The sequence below is a fragment of the Xenopus tropicalis genome, chromosome 9 (assembly GCF_000004195.4).
Source record: "Xenopus tropicalis strain Nigerian chromosome 9, UCB_Xtro_10.0, whole genome shotgun sequence".
Classification (NCBI taxonomy): Eukaryota; Metazoa; Chordata; class Amphibia; order Anura; family Pipidae; genus Xenopus; species Xenopus tropicalis.
Window position 1 is genome coordinate 47,461,383 of NC_030685.2, and position 17,079 is coordinate 47,478,461.

At 39.5% G+C, this 17,079-nt stretch overlaps 2 protein-coding genes across 6 annotated transcripts in view; one reads left to right on the forward strand and one right to left on the reverse strand.

Moving 5' to 3' along the window:
* Positions 1-10,014, reverse strand: part of pms1 (PMS1 homolog 1, mismatch repair system component) — an 89,647-nt gene extending 79,633 nt beyond the window's left edge. The window contains exons 1-3 of one of the 4 annotated variants that reach the window (XM_012970377.3): positions 9,889-10,014; positions 4,489-4,652; positions 2,186-2,368 (exon numbers count right to left, since the gene is read on the reverse strand). In XM_012970377.3, coding sequence (XP_012825831.2) covers positions 2,186-2,368; positions 4,489-4,620 — 315 coding nt within the window. In that variant the 5' untranslated portion in view covers positions 4,621-4,652; positions 9,889-10,014. 4 annotated transcript variants of the gene reach the window in all.
* Positions 10,015-10,065: 51 nt separating this feature from the next.
* Positions 10,066-17,079, forward strand: part of ormdl1 (ORMDL sphingolipid biosynthesis regulator 1) — a 37,259-nt gene continuing 30,245 nt past the window's right edge. Inside the window, exons 1-2 of one of the 2 annotated variants that reach the window (XM_012969979.3) lie at positions 10,066-10,152; positions 14,574-14,629. The gene's annotated coding sequence lies outside the window, so the exon portion shown is untranslated. 2 annotated transcript variants of the gene reach the window in all.

Genomic DNA, 17,079 nt, shown 5'->3' on the forward strand with positions numbered 1-17,079 from the left:
TAACGCTATGAAAAAATCACAACTTTCGGAATGGCTACGAAAAACTCGCGTTTTTCGCACAAATCGCATTGGTAACGAAAAAGTCGCGATAATTTCCGAAAAGTCGTAAAGGCGCCGAAAAAATCGCAAAAAATACGAAAAAGTCGCAAAATGTTCGTTTTCCAATCGGAATTTTTCCAATTCGGTCGGAATTCGTGTTTTAGTAAATCAGCCCCTTGGTGTACCTCTTAATTGAAATTTGTGTTGGCAGTAATCCCTTATCTGTAGTGTGTGGTGAATATAAGGTAATGGGTAAATAATGCGTGTGGGCCTTTGTGATAGGGAGTCTTCTATGTCAACCCACCTGTGGGTCAATTCCATGGAACGCCACTGCACCATTTGTGCTAATCTGGCAGCTAGGTAGAAGCCTTAGACATTGGGCAGGCCCCTCTGAGTTTAGACCTTGCTAAAATGTTCTTGGGTAATCTGGCTCTTTGTTTTGCCAGATGAAAGAAGTGCTTTGAAACTGGAGGGTTTTAAGCTCTTTGTTGGGGATTTAAATCAGCAAGTCTCTGAATAAATATAGTATTTTTGGTAGGATTATCATTTTCACTGCATTGACCCTCTCTACATAGTAACATAGTAAGTTAGTTTGAAAAAAGACGTACGTCCATCATGTTCAACCATAATGCCTATATATAACCTGCCTAACTTCTAGTTGATCCAGAGCAAGGCAAAAAACCCCATCTGAAGCCTCTCTAATTTGCCGCAGAGGGGAAAAAATTCCTTCCTGACTCCAAAATGGCAATCGGACCAGTCCCTGGATCAACTTGTACTAAGAGCTATCTCCCATAATCCTGTATTCCTTCACAAGTAGGGATATTGGGTATGGCAACCATGTGTACATTAGGGATTTGAGGTGGTTGTACATCAGTGGGAAGTTGAGTTTGTAAAGTTGTTCTGGGGTGACTGCTAATCTAATTCCTAGATTTTTCATGCCTATCTTCAAAAATTGAAATTAAGTTGAAGAAGTTTAAGAGAAGCTTTAGGTAGCTTGCGTGGAGTGGATAAGTATTTATAGTGGTTTATGAAGAAGCCCAATACAGTACAAAAAATGTGTGACGCACTAAAAAATGTTTTGGAGAGACTTCTGGGGTTGTGAGAGTGTAATTATGGTGGTGTTGGCGAACAATGCCAAGGCAGCCTTGGTGATTGCCACTGAAAGTTGAAAAAAATGCCCATATTGCAGACTTTAGCCGTTGGGGACAAATATAGGTTGGTAACCACTGTTAGAAATTTAGGTGGGAAGCTAAATTTCAGAGAAAGCAGTTGAGGTACCACCAGTCAAACCTGTTGAATGCCTTTTCTGTGTCTAGGGACAGGGTGACTCCCACCATGAATGATTCTGTGAATAACCATATTAAGTCTGTTGGCTATGAATTTTGTGAGAAGTTTGACATCTGTGTTAATGATAATGATCTATAGTTGCTTACATTTGTTAGATGGTTTGGTTATTACAACTATGTTTACTTGTAGCATCTCCACTGGGAGTATTTCCTCTCCATCAAGGATTCCATTAAATAAGGCTACTAGATGTTTAGTTCGTTTGTTGGCCAGTTTCTTATAAAAGATAGCCGAGAATCCAGCTATCCAGTTAAGTGAATTTTTTCTCAGTTGGTGATAGCTCAGGTAAATCTAGCTGATCTAAAAAGGCAGTTATGGAAAATGTTGTGTTCTTGTTTTGATCTGCGGTATTGCCTGCTTAAAAAGTTTGGGTTATACTTTTGGGATCGTAAACCAAGTTCCCATGTGTGTAACGGAGTGGGGTGTAATGATAGGAAGCTAGCTTGAGACTTAGTTGATGTACATCTTTAATTAGATAGCCCCAAATAACTACGTTATAAGCTGCCTATACTGTGGCTTTATTAACATCTGCAGCTATTCCTAGCTAACAGGGACTTGTTTGAGTTTCCATAATTTGCTCTCTTGAAGGCAGGAAGGAATGTATTTTCCCCCTCAGAGGCACATCAGAAAGGCTTAAGATGGGGATTGTTTTAGCCTTCATCTGAATAAACTAAAGAATTGTGCAGGTTAAGCAAACATTAAAAGTAAATAGGTCATACAGGTTGGCCACATCTATAGCCATCAGGCAAACTTATCCTGTAAAAGTACCCAGAACTTATCCTGTAAAAATCACAGAACTCACCTCTGCCACAGAGCAGATTGAAGCGAGGGCTTCCCCACGAAAGCCATATGTTTCTAATGTTTCCAAGTCATCATGGCTGTTAATTTTAGAAGTATAATGTTTGACGCCCATAACAGGGGTGTCATCACTTTTGATACCTTTTCCATTATCCCGCACTTCAATTTTGTCAAATCCAAAATTCTCCTGAAAAGACAAGCAAAAGGAAAAATATGACTTTTTTGGTGCAGACCTAGTGGTCTTCTGAATCTGTTTTAATCAGTATGTGCCAATTAACTCCCCACCCCCACCCCATAGTCCAAGAAAGTGGAGTATCAATACTAAAAACAGTTACTATACAGTGAGGAATTAAATACTGCCGCTATAAGCTGTAAGCATTTAAACTGTTACATAAGAGAGCTTTGCTCACAGTCTATTTAAATCTTTTCTCTCTCTGTAATTGCTCCTTTATCTTTCTAATATTTTTAGAAATATTTGGATTGGATTAGGTATTAATTATCTATAAATCATTACATAACTTAATAATTAGTACAGGTATGGAGTTGATTATCCAGAAAGTATTGAATTTTTAAAAAATGATTTCCCTTTTCTCTGTAATAAGTCAGTCCTTTGTACTTGATAGTAACTAAGACATCATTTATTCTTATTGGAGGGAAAACAATCCTACTAGGTTTAAGTCATGTTTAAATTAATTTTTTAGTAGACTTAAAGGAGAAGGAAAGGCAAAGCCACTTGGGGGTGCCAAAATGTTAGGCACCCCCAAGTGACTTGAATCGCTTACCTTTTTCCCCGGGCTGGTGCCCCTGTTCACAGAGAACAGCACCAGCCCGGGGTACCAGCAGCGATTCCTCCTTCCTGTATCGCTAGCGCGCGCATGTGCAGTAGAGTGAAAAGCCGAACTTTAACTGAGAACTTTAACTGAGCTTTTCACTCTACTGCGCATGCGCCTATTGTGTTAGTCGAAGCAAAGCCGGAAGGAGGAAGTGCTGCGCTACAGGTACCCCGGGCTGGTGCTGTTTTCTCCTAACAGGGGCACCAGCCTGGGGTACGAGGTAAGCGATTAAAGTCACTTGGGGGTGCCTAACATTTTAGCACCCCCAAGTGACTTAGCCTTTCCTTCTCCTTTAAGGTATGCAGATCAAAATTATGGAAAGACCTCTTATCCAAAAACAATAACAATAAGTTTTACCCTAATATAGACAAAAAAAATTCATAAAGGAATCTGGAAAATTACAACAAACAGCAAATAGGAAAGTTAAAGAGAGGACATTTAAAAAAATAACTGGAAAGAGGTTTTAGATAAAATATTTCCATATCCTTGTGTTGTCTAGCCTGATGATAACCTTTAAGACTTACGAGTTTCAGGAGGGTTTATTTTCATTATCCTATCTTTTTTTTTTTTTTACTTAAAGCAACAGTAACACAAAAATATTTAAATACCTTATAAGTCACAAAACATCTCTAACATTAGGTCCTTAAGGACCTTCGGCACTTAAGCTTTTTATTAGCTTATGTAGTTTAAATTTATGATCGCAACATTACCCCCCCAAACTGTCTGAAGAAATAGAAACATAAATTTAAACTGCATACGCTAATAAAAAGCTTGTTTCTATTTCTTCAGACAGTTCCCCAAACTAATGTTGCGATCATAAATTTAAACTACATAAGCTAATAAAAAGCTTAAGTGCCGAAGGTCCTCCAACACGAAGACAACATATATAGGCATTATGGTTGAACACGATGGACGTATGTCTTTTTTCAACCCAACTTACTATGTTACTATGTAACTTCTGGGTCAGTGCACACAGGAATTCAAGCACCTGTCGCCTTTTCCTCATGCTTTGGAGCAGTTCGTCACTAAAATTCTACATGAAGCATTTAAAAAAGGCAAGCGGAGAAAGGCTAGACCTAATGTTAGAGATGTTTTGTGACTTATAAGGTATTTAAATATTTTTGTGTTACTGTTCCTATAAGTCACTAAGTTATTATAAATATAAATCTCGTTTCCATCCTAATTCACTAAGTTACTAGCGATTAGAGAAAAATAGCTAACATGAGACCAAAATAAATTTTAATATTCCGGAGAGCTAAACAAGTTCTTAAGTAGTTAGAGTGCCAATAACATGCTATTAACATACAGCCAATAAATGAAAAAATGAATACAACTCCAAATATGCATATTATTTTTGGGGTACAGTAGGTAGTTTCTGATTATTGTTACATTAGAGAATGCTCAATAACGCACACCTCACTAGCAACAGTAAATTATATTTCCCAAGGTCCAATATTAAACAAAGACAACTTACCAACTTAATTTCAATGCTGGTCGCGTTAGCATCTAAAGCATTTTCTACTAGTTCCTTTACCACACTAACCACTGAGGTAATCACTTGGGAGCTGGAAAGCAAGCGGATTGTAGCTGATGGCAAGCAATGCATTTTGAGTCTTCTTAGTAATGAAATAGATCACACTGCAAAATAAGAACACGATTAATCTAACTAATAAAAGTAATAACAGTTAAATATATATATTTTCTGCCTGTTTACAGTGTGTCAAAACCAACCTTCAGAGCCTACCTGCTGTGTGTGTGCTTAAATAAAGTGAGCGAAACAAAAAAAATTATTAAAACTTTACCTTTAATGTTCTAATTAAAAAAAAACAACTGTTGAAGCCATACCAAAATGAATTGAAAACAAATCACCAGGGTGGCAAATTCAGGTACAAAAGTGCTGACAATCTATGTGGATGCAGTCAAGGGGATGAACTCCAAAAATGCTAACTTACGCCTCCAAAGCTGTCACTCGCTCATCTGCTGGTGGTCTAGAGGTTGGTGGGCTGCTGGTAATGGAACCTCCCTCCCTTGAGTAAAGGCTTAGGAGGGTCCAAAATGTTGCTAATATCCAAGATGTAAAAGCCCTGTCTACAATAAAGGCTTTATAACTTTATTATTGATGGTGCTGTCTATCTGAAGACTAAGGGGCCCATTTACTAAACAATTGTGAGATAATTTCTTAGTTTTTCTAACTTTTTTTTTTTTTTTACTTATAGAACATTTCGGAATGTATGCAAAAATTTAGTTAAAATTCCATTACTTTTTGATGGCTTTCATAAAAAAAAAAACCACACACAAAAAAAAATCGTATTTTGCGCAAAGACTAACATTTTGGAATTCTTTAAAGCTTTGGTTAAACTTTCCTCGGGACTATCTTTTCACCAGGTTTGATCTGTCGAGTCTAATTGAGTCCTATTGAAGGCTTACAAAGCAAGAAATGGAAGGCATCAAAGCCAGAAAGGTTTTTGTGGCTTAACAAACTTTTTGGCACAAAAATTTTGTGACTTTCTGAACGCAATTGCAATATTTTCGTACCAGCGATAAAATAATTTTCGTGACATTTTAGAACATCAGAAATTATTGTGGTTACTACGCATTTTTACCATATCGTGATTTTAGCCCAGAAAACTATTGGATTGAGTTAGGGGCTGATTTACTAATCCACGAATCCGAATGGGAAAAAATCGGATTGGAAACGAACATTTCGCGACTTTTCGTAGCCATTACGACTTGCTCGTAAATTGTCGCAACTTTTTCGTAGCCATTACGACTTGCTCGTAAATTGTCGCGACTTTTTCGTAGCCATTCGTAGCGCTCGTAAACGGCGGGCAAACCTTTTGGATTTTGCATGATTTTGGAAGCCTCCCATAGTACTCAATGGCACTCTGCAGCTCCAACCTGGCCCAAGGAAAGTCACAATACTGAAGCTTGAATGAATCCGAAACTTTCGTACTCGGCGCGACGGCTACGAAAAAGTCGAGACAATTAACGAGCAAGTCGTAATGGCTACGAAAAAGTCACGACAATTTACGAGCAAGTCGTAATGGCTACGAAAAAGTCCCAACAATTTACGAAAAAATCGCAAAATACCGATCATTACAAAAAAACGCATTCGGACGCTTTTCGGACGTTCGTGGATTAGTAAATGTGCCCCTTAGTATGGGTTAATTTAATAATGCTGGCAGAACTAAAATAAATATTGGTTTTATTTTATCCTTACATTTTCTTCTATTTATTGTGATCAATTAATTGCCTGTAAACTAGGGGTTAAGTCTTTTTGTAATGTTTGTCTCTGTTGGATATGTTCCTATATGGGACAGCCTTGACGGCCTTATTTTTATATCTATGTTATCAAATTTGAACCTTTATCTTATAGTGTTTTGAGGTAGCAATTCTAGGACAATTAAAACCAAAGCAATCAGATCAGTGGAAATCCATGTTAGCATAAAGTGGACCTGTCACCCAGACATAAAAAGCTGTATATTAAAAGCCCTTTTCAAATTAAACATGAAACTTAAACTCATTTTTTTTATTAACACATCTATACCCATATATATATATACATGAATACTTTTGCAAGCCACTGTATGCACTAACTAATGTACCTAACGCCGGTGGCATTTAAACTACTGTTTCCCCCAACCGGAGTTCAGGGTCTATTAGCCCACACCTCTGGTGAGGAAAGCAATTTCAGCGTGATGGGTGCCCTTAAATCATAGGCTAACTAACAATAACAAACTTACAGTATTTTAAGGCCAATACAAATCTATATCATAATGTTAAATTTTATATACAGAGAAAAGTGCATATAGCAGTGATCCACAACCAGTGGCTCATAAGCAACATGTTGCTCCCAGTGGCCTCAAAGCAGGTGTTTATTTTTGAATTTCTAACTTGGAGACATAAAGACCATGTGTACTGCCAAACAGAGCCTTGAGTAGTCTGCCAGTCCACACTTGTTTTCTTTTATATTCATAAAGTGAAATAAACCAGTTTTTTTAAACTACAAGTAGGGATGCACTGAATCCATTATTTTGGGATTCAGCCAAACCCTGAATCATTCGTAAAAGATTCAACCAAAAACTGAACCAAATAATAATCCTAATTTGCATATGTAAATTAGGAAAAGGAAGTGTGTGGTAAAAACATTTCAACTTATGTGAAAAAACATTACGTGATTTTAAAGGAGAAGGAAAGGCTAAGTCACATCAGGGTGCCAAAATGTTAGGCACCCCCAAGTGATTTTAATCACTTACCTTTTACCCTGGGCTGGTGCCCGTAGCGCTTCCTTCTTTCTTCTGTTGTCAAAATCCCTGGGCCGGCACATGCGCAGTAGAGTGAAAAGCCAACTTTTTTGTTAAAGTTCATCTTTTCACTCTACTGCGCAAGCACGCGAAGAAGGAAGAGGAGACACTGGCTCGCAGGTACCCTGGGCTGGTGTTGTTTTCTCCTAACAGGGGAACCAGCCCGGGGCACAAGGTAAGCCATTAAAGTCACTGGGGGTGCTTAACATTTTGGCACCCCCAAGTGCCTTAGCCTTTTCTTCTCCTTTAAGGACCCGGTTCAGTTCAGCCAGGAGCATGGATTCTGTGCATCCCTAACTACAAGGCTCCTGGTTTCAACTGGATGTGTGCCAGCCTGCTAGCATATTCCTGAGCAATTCTAGTACAGTCTAACATTTCCTCTACTCTATGCAGGATCCATAATATTACTACCATTACATCACCACTCTGCCACCATATGTCATCTCTCCACACCCTTATGTCATCCCTATGGCCCCTTATTTCACGACCACCCACTACAAATTCCAGACAATATCTTTTATTTAAAACAAAGTTTGTTCAGCACTGTTGCTTAAAGGGGACCTGTCACCCTAAGAAATAATTCCAGATTGTTTTCACTTTGTTTGTCAATATAAATTGACTAATATAAATTAAGTAATAAGTTTAATCTTATTTTATTCAGCCTTGGATTTCACAGTTGCAGCTAGCAGGCAAGTGCCATTTTGTGGACACTGTCATTAAGGCAAACTCAGCATCCTGCCAAAATCTTATTTCTGTGCCAGTATGGGGGGACCTGATGGCCATGTATATGCATTGGTTACAAAACTAGGTTGTGAGGAGGGAGGGGGAATGTGAGGAGAGCAGCAACATCTAAGAAGTTCTGAATTGAAAGTGAAAGTAACTGCCTAAGGAATAGAGGCGGGGCAGGCAATATATGATTGACAGTAGGGATTTTTAAATGCTTTTATAATGGGTACATATTTAATTTGAAATTGGCCTTTATTATACAGCTTTTTATGTCTGGGTGACAGGTCCAGGTCTTTAAGGGAAAGAAACAACAAAACTATATATAGTGTAGTATTTGCTTTTTGACAATAGGTGGAAGGCACTCTCTAGCAGCTTGGGACTGGTAAGAGACAGAAATCAGGACGCTGAATACACCACTTACTAGAATCCATAATGCTGCCGCTTTTATTCCTGCAAGTGCAATATATATGGTTTTATATTTTATTAAACTAAAGATTTTTACACTATTGACACTTTTCCTGCTTATTTTAATGAGGTACAGCACACTGATTTGGAATACAAATGAGGAGTCTAATGTGATGAGCCTGCATTTCAAAAAGGGTTTGTGAGTACCTATCTACACTTGCACACGTTTTACCAGTTTGGGAGTTGTATTTAAACAAGATGTATCTTTCCCTTAGCCAACAGTGCTGAAGTTTCTTTCTCCATTTGTTTTGAATCAGAAGAATTTGGTTGAGAGCCAAAACATGTTGACAGGGATTGGCTTGGAACGTTTTCCACATAAGTTTATTTGTTGATATTTTTACTTTTTTTCCCAAAGGTGACAACCCTAACCATAAGCCAACTGTAACCCAAATTGGTCAGAAATTTGGTACTTTATAATTTTGGTACTTTACTTTACACATATCTGATTTTTCATGTAATATGATCAAAAGTTAAATAACTGAAGGTTGTTTATACAGTTTATACCATACCTTTCAGATTCTGTTTCTCCAAAAACCCCAAAGTATAATAATAATCTCCAGCACATACCATTACTCCTTCCACCTCTAAAAGGGCCCAGGGAAATCTGCAGGAACTTAGTAATCATTATAACCTGTAAGGCTAATGTCAGACAGAGCATATTATATATGTTTTCGGCTTGCTGAGAATATGCACTGCTACTGTAAAATCCTCCTACTTGTGCCTGCGCTGGAAGCATAGGTGCAGGCACAGGTAGCAGATATGCGCTAGATGCAGATAGGCCGTCTGACATTAGCCTTGGGTCAGTGAGTGACAAGCAGAACTCTGCAATAGCAGCTCAAATCATGCCCCTATGTCTCTCTGCTCCCTGCACAGCTCTCTACACACAGAAGTGCAGCAACTGTGGCACATAAAACTATTCTGTGGAATTTAAAGGGTTAAAGTAGAAATAAATAAAGGAAATAGTGCAGTTAAATATTATTTCAAAGGACCAATGTCAGTCTTTAAAAAAATAACTTATAATTTAAAATGAATGGAAGTATATATTTTTTTACAATCAATAATGTAAAACAATGTGTGCTTACAAAGTTTGGAGAATAAGCCCCTACGCTGACATCAGACTTTGCACCCACCTATTCCTAAATTAGTCCTTCTATACAAATTGTAAAATAAGTCAAAAAGGAGTACATTTTCTATTTAAATGATGGTGTCTAACAAGATACCCCAGTAATCAAATACAGCTGCAAACAGCAACCAGTTAAAGCCAATATACACAAAAGCCAAGACAAACTTTAACAGATTATCACAGTACAGTAAAACGCTCCTTAACCAATGAAACGACAACAAACTGGATTACGCTGTAAATGAAAGCTCCAATGTACCTGCCCTAGTATAGGCCCGCAACCTCCTTGCAGTTTTCATACTTAATTCTCTCTTATAGATATGCAATATGGCATAGAACGGAAGGCACGCCTCCGTACGTCACTAGACCACACCCCCGCAGCGGCACACTGGAGCAGCCAGCAGTCAATCAGTTTGGCTTAGCCTTTTCCGCCCTGCTCCTATTATTTGGGATTGTGTCTGACGTTATAGAACGGTTGTTCGACTGTAGCTGCGTGAAATTTCGGGGGGCAAACATCTGTCTGGTAAGGATTGCGAAGAGTATGTTCTAAATCGTGCTGCAGATAAAAAGCTTGGATTATTATAATCATGTAGTTGCTAGTTGATCCCGCATATCAATACGAAAGTGTTTCTTTAGTATGAAAGTGGCCTGTAATGGAATAGAATTAGAGCAGTAATTTAATCGCCCCGAGCAGTGTGATCAACTGGTGTTTCCTACAAACCCTGCCTCGGGTTTAAGTAAGAGCGTGAGGTGCTCCAAACCTATTGCTTTATGATGGTTCTTGGCCTGTTATACTGTTGTATTCGTGGATTTTCTTGCGATTTGTATCTGGGTTTATGCAGTACCTGCTGAAAAGTTGCTAACTAGTGTATTTGGCAGTAGTGTAAGGGTCAAGACACACAAAGCTACTAGTAGCAGCTACTTGTCAGGCTACTAAAATAGACAATGCTGATCATTTACTCAAAATTGCCTCTACGTGTGTTTTAGCAGAGGCAATTCTCAGTATTGTTTATGGCAGGGTATTGTCTGGCGTTTAGTAGCGGTAAAAAAAAAAATTAGCAGCTACTTTACTTCTTTACCCTAGGTCTTTATTTTGCCTTAGTAAGAAAAATATAGTTACAGTGGTCCCATTTCTTAGCAACATGGCAAGTAAATCACAGGCACAGTGATTAGTATTAAGAAGTAATTATCTTTTATATAGTATGCAGAAGGGTTAACAGAAGTCAATTTAATCAACACAGTACAGTCAATAACACATAATGCTATAAATAATACATACTACAAAAATGTGCACAGGTAAAGAGACACACAGATAAGCAGATACACATGCCAAAGATGAGAATTACCCCAACGTATTGGCGCAGAAAGGGGAGAATCCCCTAGAGAAAGGCTTTCTGTGCCGAAACATTGGGGTAATTCTCATCTTTGGCAGGTGTATCCTTTTTACCTGTGCACATTTTTGTGGTATGTATTTTTTATTGACTTCTGTTAAACCTTCTATATACTGTATACTGTATAAAATATAATTGCTTTTAAGTGCCACAGAAAGTAGATTCTACGTTTTCTTTTAAAGCCACTCCCCGCTCGTTCCCCAGCCCCTAGAGAACGAGCAGAGACAAGGAACGATTGGCTCCTGGGGCGCGATCGCCCAGTGGCCCCATAGGAAAAGCCAGGCACGTAGATTGTACGTGCCTGCCATTTCCTGCTCTTCCCCCCCCTCCCCACCTGCGCCCCCTACTCACCGAATCAAGAAGAGAAGACTGCTGCTCCTGTCCCTGTATCCCTCCTGCAATCTCCAGCCTGCTTGTCCCAGGTTAGTGACACACACCTCTACCCCGGTTCAGCTCAGTATGGGAGTGCCTCAGGGCTCTCTGCTTGGTCCTTTGCTGTTCTCCCTGTACACTCTCTCTCTAGGAGACCTTATTTCTTCTTTTGGTCTTAAATATCACTTATATGCAGATGATATGTTTAGACACCCCTGCACTAACCTCTGATGTTGAAACCCGGATTGGCAACTGCCTCCTGGCTCTCTCCTCCTGGATGAACCGACGCCACCTCAAACTTAACCTAGCTAAAACAGAGCTCATGGTCTTACTGCCCAAACCTAGCCCTTCTCCTCCTTTCACCATTACTATTGACAGCATGTCCATTAACCCTGTTAATTCAGCACGCTGCCTTGGGGTCCTCTTTGACCAGTCCCTCTCCTTCTCTGACCATATTAATAACACTGCCAAAACCTGCCGCTTTTTCCTCTGCAATATTGCCAAGATACGCCCCTTTCTTTCGCATGTAACAGCTAAAACACTAATCCATGCCCTTATCCTTTCCCACTTAGATTACTGCAATCTCCTACTAACTGGCCTCTCAGACTCCCACCTCTCTCCCCTGCAATCAATCTTAAACTCTGCTGCCAGGATCCTCCTGCTCTCTCCTAAGAGGGAACCTGCTCAGCCATACAAAATCCTTCTGCTAACATTCAAAGCCCTTCACTACATTTCCTCACTGGTCTCTGTGCACGTTCCTGGTCGTCTCCTCCGCTCCTCTCAGAGCCTCCGTCTTTTTACACCATCCACACCAACTGCGCTCTCTCGTCTTAAACCTTTCTATCTCGCTGCTCCTTACCTCTGGAACTCTATCCCTGAATCTCTCCATAGGGAACACTCACCCACTCTCTTTAAGATAAAACTCAGATGCTACCTTCTGGAGCACTAAAACACTATTTTGCCCAGTCCTGCGCTTAATGGCAAATGCCCATACCTGGTGCACTCTTACCTTCCAACTTGTGCCTGTATGTTACCCAACCACTTAGTCTGTAAGCTCTACGGGGCAGGGACCTCCTTCCTACTGTGTCTCATACCACATGGCACTTATTCCCTGTGTATTTATACTTATTTATTTATTATAACACTAGTCCTTCCTGTGTGTAATTCTGTATATTGTAAGATTGTGCAGCGCTGCGTATCCTTGTGGCACTTTATAAATAGTTATACATACATACACACACACTTCTACTTACACTTACGCACACACACATACATTTTGGGGGGGTTTAGGGGGGTTTCAAACATTCAGCACACTTACAGCACTCACACGCACACAACACACATTTTTGCCAAGTGTACACACACACAATTTTGTGGATTTTTTTTTTTTTTTTATCACATCGTTTTTATTCTTGTTAGGCATTTTATTGCATTTTCAATTATGCATAGTTGTTGTTTGCTTGACTGTCTGTAAAACTAATTTTTTTATTTGGGTGCCCCTGTACGCCACATAGTGTGGTAAATCTATGCATATAGGGCATCAAACTGTTCAGTAGACCCCTGGCCTTCATATTTAGAATCTTATATGCTGATAAGTTACAATATGTGGGGGTACATAATGAGGTGAGAATGTGTACTTTCGGAAAATGTATGGTTTTCTAGGGTCTCTGTGTGGGACTTATGGCACATAATACACATGCCGGTAGCTTATGTTGCAGTGCATGCACTTTGTATGCACTAACTTCCTTTTGGGGTCTCTTAATGCCAGACACATTGGTAATCCTATGCACAATGGGTATCAAACTGTTCAGTGGACCCTTGATTTTCATATTTAGGATGTGTTTTCTTGGTATCTATTATTATGTGGGAGATATGATGCTTGAAAGTGGCAGCTTTGAGGCGATTTTTTTCTTTTTTTAGAATTTTCATAATTTTTTATAGAAACTGCTAAATTCAGGAAAGCATTGCTGCTTTGTACTTAGGAGTTGAAAGACATGGTTACCCATTTTGGATTCGACAGAACGTGAACTTTCCAAAAATATATGGTTTCCTTGGGTAAACCTAATGTTTTAGGATTTTTGACTTTGGAATCTAAAGTATGCTGTATTCTCCTTTACTGCTGGGAGTTTTTGATCTATAGAAGTCAGAAATCTCCATAAAACTATACATATCAGGTATTGGCATGTTTGGGAGACATGAGGCTTTCCAAATCAGTTGACTTTTTGATCATAAAAAAAAATGTTTCTGGTATAAATTCCTATAAAATAATTTTTTTTTTTTAGTATTTTGAGCTCTAAATCTTGTAGCAGAAGTGGAAAATAATTTGAAAGCTCAGGTTCTCCTGAAAAAAAAAAACTATATATATTTTTCTTACCTAACTTAACCCCCCCCCAGTAAATGCCCCTAAAATGAGAGAGCAGGGAATGTTTACAGAAGGTCTTGCAATGAGGGGAACCGAAATGTGAATTTCTTCTGGCACTTAAAGGGTTATTATTACCACTGTGCCTGTGATTTATTGTGTAGAATCCCTTATTTTATTAAAATTTACTGTATGGGGGGTACAGGTTTTGGGATTTTTTTCTTGCACAACATTCTTATATCATATTTTGTGATTGTGAAGTGAGTGCCCTCCATTTATCTATATTTACAACACTGCAAGTAAACCATAAGATGCATTGTTAGGGTTCCTTGCCATAGCGGCTGAGATAGTTGGTAACATGCGCCAGTGAAGTTACCCATAGCAACTCAGGTCATTGCTTTTCCCTCACGTCCCTTGGCAGCACTTACTTAGAGAGACATTCATCTGTGGGTAGGAAAAAACACTGCCTCCAATAAATTTTGACACGCCCCCCTCGTACCTTATAAAGCATTCCCTCTCCAAAGATGCCTCAGTGTTTTTTTCCTACCAGCAGGGAAAACACTGGCTTGTTTGTTCCTGGGTGCCTGTCAGATGACTGTGCCCCTAGATGGTACATCAGACCAGGGCGCCATTCAGATGTTTGTGCCCCCATGGTAGTGCGGCCTTACCCTCACGTTAAAGGGCGATGTCCAATAAGTAAGCGGGGCGTCAGTTAGATCATTGTGCCCCCTGTTATATTTGAAGAATCTTTAAAGATTGCAGTGCGCAAATAAGTGCATAGATATTGGCGTGCGATTATTTATTGGATTTTACTACCCACAGATGAACATCTCTCTAAGTAAGTGCTGCCTTCAGGACTGAGGGAAAAGGAATTTATGGTATGTATAAATTAATTCTTTCCTGTTCTAAATGATACTACTAGACTGATCAAATTTATTTACTGATTTAGACCAGTGTTTCTTAAAGGGTGTCTATCGCCTCTATATTTTTTCACCCACCAGAGGTGTGGGCTAACAGAGCCCGCACTCCAGATAGGAGAAAAAATAGTTTGTATGTTTTTTTTTTTTTTTTTTTAAATGCTCCTGCTGGTGGGGGCAGCCATGCTGGAGCATAATAACAGAGTGCTGCTACTCGCTCATTATGTGTGTGACGTAGGAGGATGAGGGTAAGCAAGCTTATTATGCGCTTGCATGCCAACCAACATTTTTTTTTAAAAAAACTATTGTTTCCCCCAACTGGAGTGCAGGCTCTGTTTGCCCACACCACTGCTGGGGGAAACAATATTGGGGTGATAGGTGCCCTTAAAGTCGGTGACATTTTCAGCAAAGTTTTCTGCATCCAGGGTGCAATAATTTCTGTTACATAATATCTGTGTTAAAAAAAAACTTAAGTCTGAATTCCTGCATGTTAAATTTAAAGCAATTGATTTAATTTCCTATGTTAAGATAAAATAGCAGTTTGTCTCAGTAGGACATTTGTTTTACAATTTACTATAAATAAAATACTTGGATAAATGTCATGTTGTGTGTGAATATGCTTAAGCAGCGTCACTACCATCATTATTGTTTTATGGAAAGTCTTTTGTGGGTTACTTTGTAAATTACATATAATTGAGTATTTGCATCCAATTTGTGGTGTTGTATCAAGTTTTTTGTAAATCTGAGATTCAACAGCAGCTGTAGCTTGGAAATTCCTTTATAAAGGAAATGTGTTAAAGAACATCTTACAGATTTTTTGATTGTATGCTGTTTGCCTTGTATATAATTAAATTAGTGGTGCTTTTGGTTCTTAAAACATGAAACATCAACAAAGCACCATCACCGGGATATTATCCCTGGGGGTTTAACTGCTGCACAATTTAAAAAATGGGGGAAGTATCACTCTTCCAAGTTTATTGTCCTTAGTTGCTTAGAGAATTGTGCCCTCTGGTCTACTACTTAAGTCTAGGGAAAATGTTTCTTCTAGGTTTGGAGAGGATACCAGGTGGTGGGGTTGACTGGTATGTTCTGTTATGTATTTTCTTTTTTTCCTTTCTGTTCTTTCTCTTCCTATTGAGCCGGGGGGGGGGTATAAAAATAAGCTTGCTGTTATGGTTGTGAAATGGGGAGTCACTTTGGAGCCTAATACACATCTAATGAGCTCCGGTGGGTGGCGGCTCCCAGGTGGCCCCCTGACTTGTGCACCAAATGATTACTTGATTATACAGAATAATGACCGGTGCAGGTTTTACAATAGTGTCCTGGGAACACTAGAGGGCTGAATGATAAAGTAGAGAGCCATTGGGATAAATACCCTTAGGAAATCTGGTGCAAATATAATAATGCTACAGGAAAAACACTTAGGGGCACATTTACTAACCCACGAATCCGAATCCAAATTGGAAAAATTCCGATTGGAAAACGAACATTTTGCGACTTTTTCGTATTTTTTGCGATTTTTTTCGGTGCCTTTACGACTTTTCGGAAATTGTCGGGACTTTTTCGTTACCAATACGATTTGCGCGAAAAAACGTGAGTTTTTCGTAGCCATTACGATGGGCTCGTATCTTGTCGCAACTTTTTCGTATTGAGCGCTCGTAAGCGGCGGGCGAAACTTTCAGACTTAGCATGATTTTGGAAGCCTCCCATAGGACTTAATGGCACCCTGCAGCTCCAACCTGGCCCAAGAAAAGTCACCATACTGAAGCTTGAATGGATCCGAATCTTTCGTACTCGGCGCGAAATGTGCCCCTTAGAGTTAGAGCATTAGGACTGGGTTCCAATAATGTACCATGTAAATTTTTCTTCCTATTCCAGAGGGGTGGCAGTGTTGCCACGTAAGTCTTTAAACTTTTGTCTGGACCAGGTAATATTGGACTGGGGGGGTAGATACTTATTGGTCAAAGGTCAGGTGGAAGGGTCACCCTTCTTATTTGTTAATGTGTATCTACCTTCCCCAGCAGATTTAGGTCTCCTTCATGTGATTACCCAAAAAGCAGGCAACTTTGCGGGCCAGTGACTTCAACATGGTGATGGGCCCTCACATTTATTGCTTCCGCCAGAGATACCTTGGCATTAGCCCAATGGACCTCGGCTTTGGGGCTAACAGATTCCTGGCGATGTCTTAACCCCACTACCAGGCAATACTCCAGTGCCTCTGCAGCGCTTTCACGCATAGACCTGATTTTAATAACCACAGACCTGCTTAGGGGGTCTGAAGTCCAGTAGATACCTCCCTTGAGTATGTTCAGACTGTGCCCCATTACTAGCTGCCTTTAACTGGGACCAAGCAGCCCGAACTTCGAGATGGAGATTGTCCCCCAAGTGGGTACAGCATAAATGTATAGCAA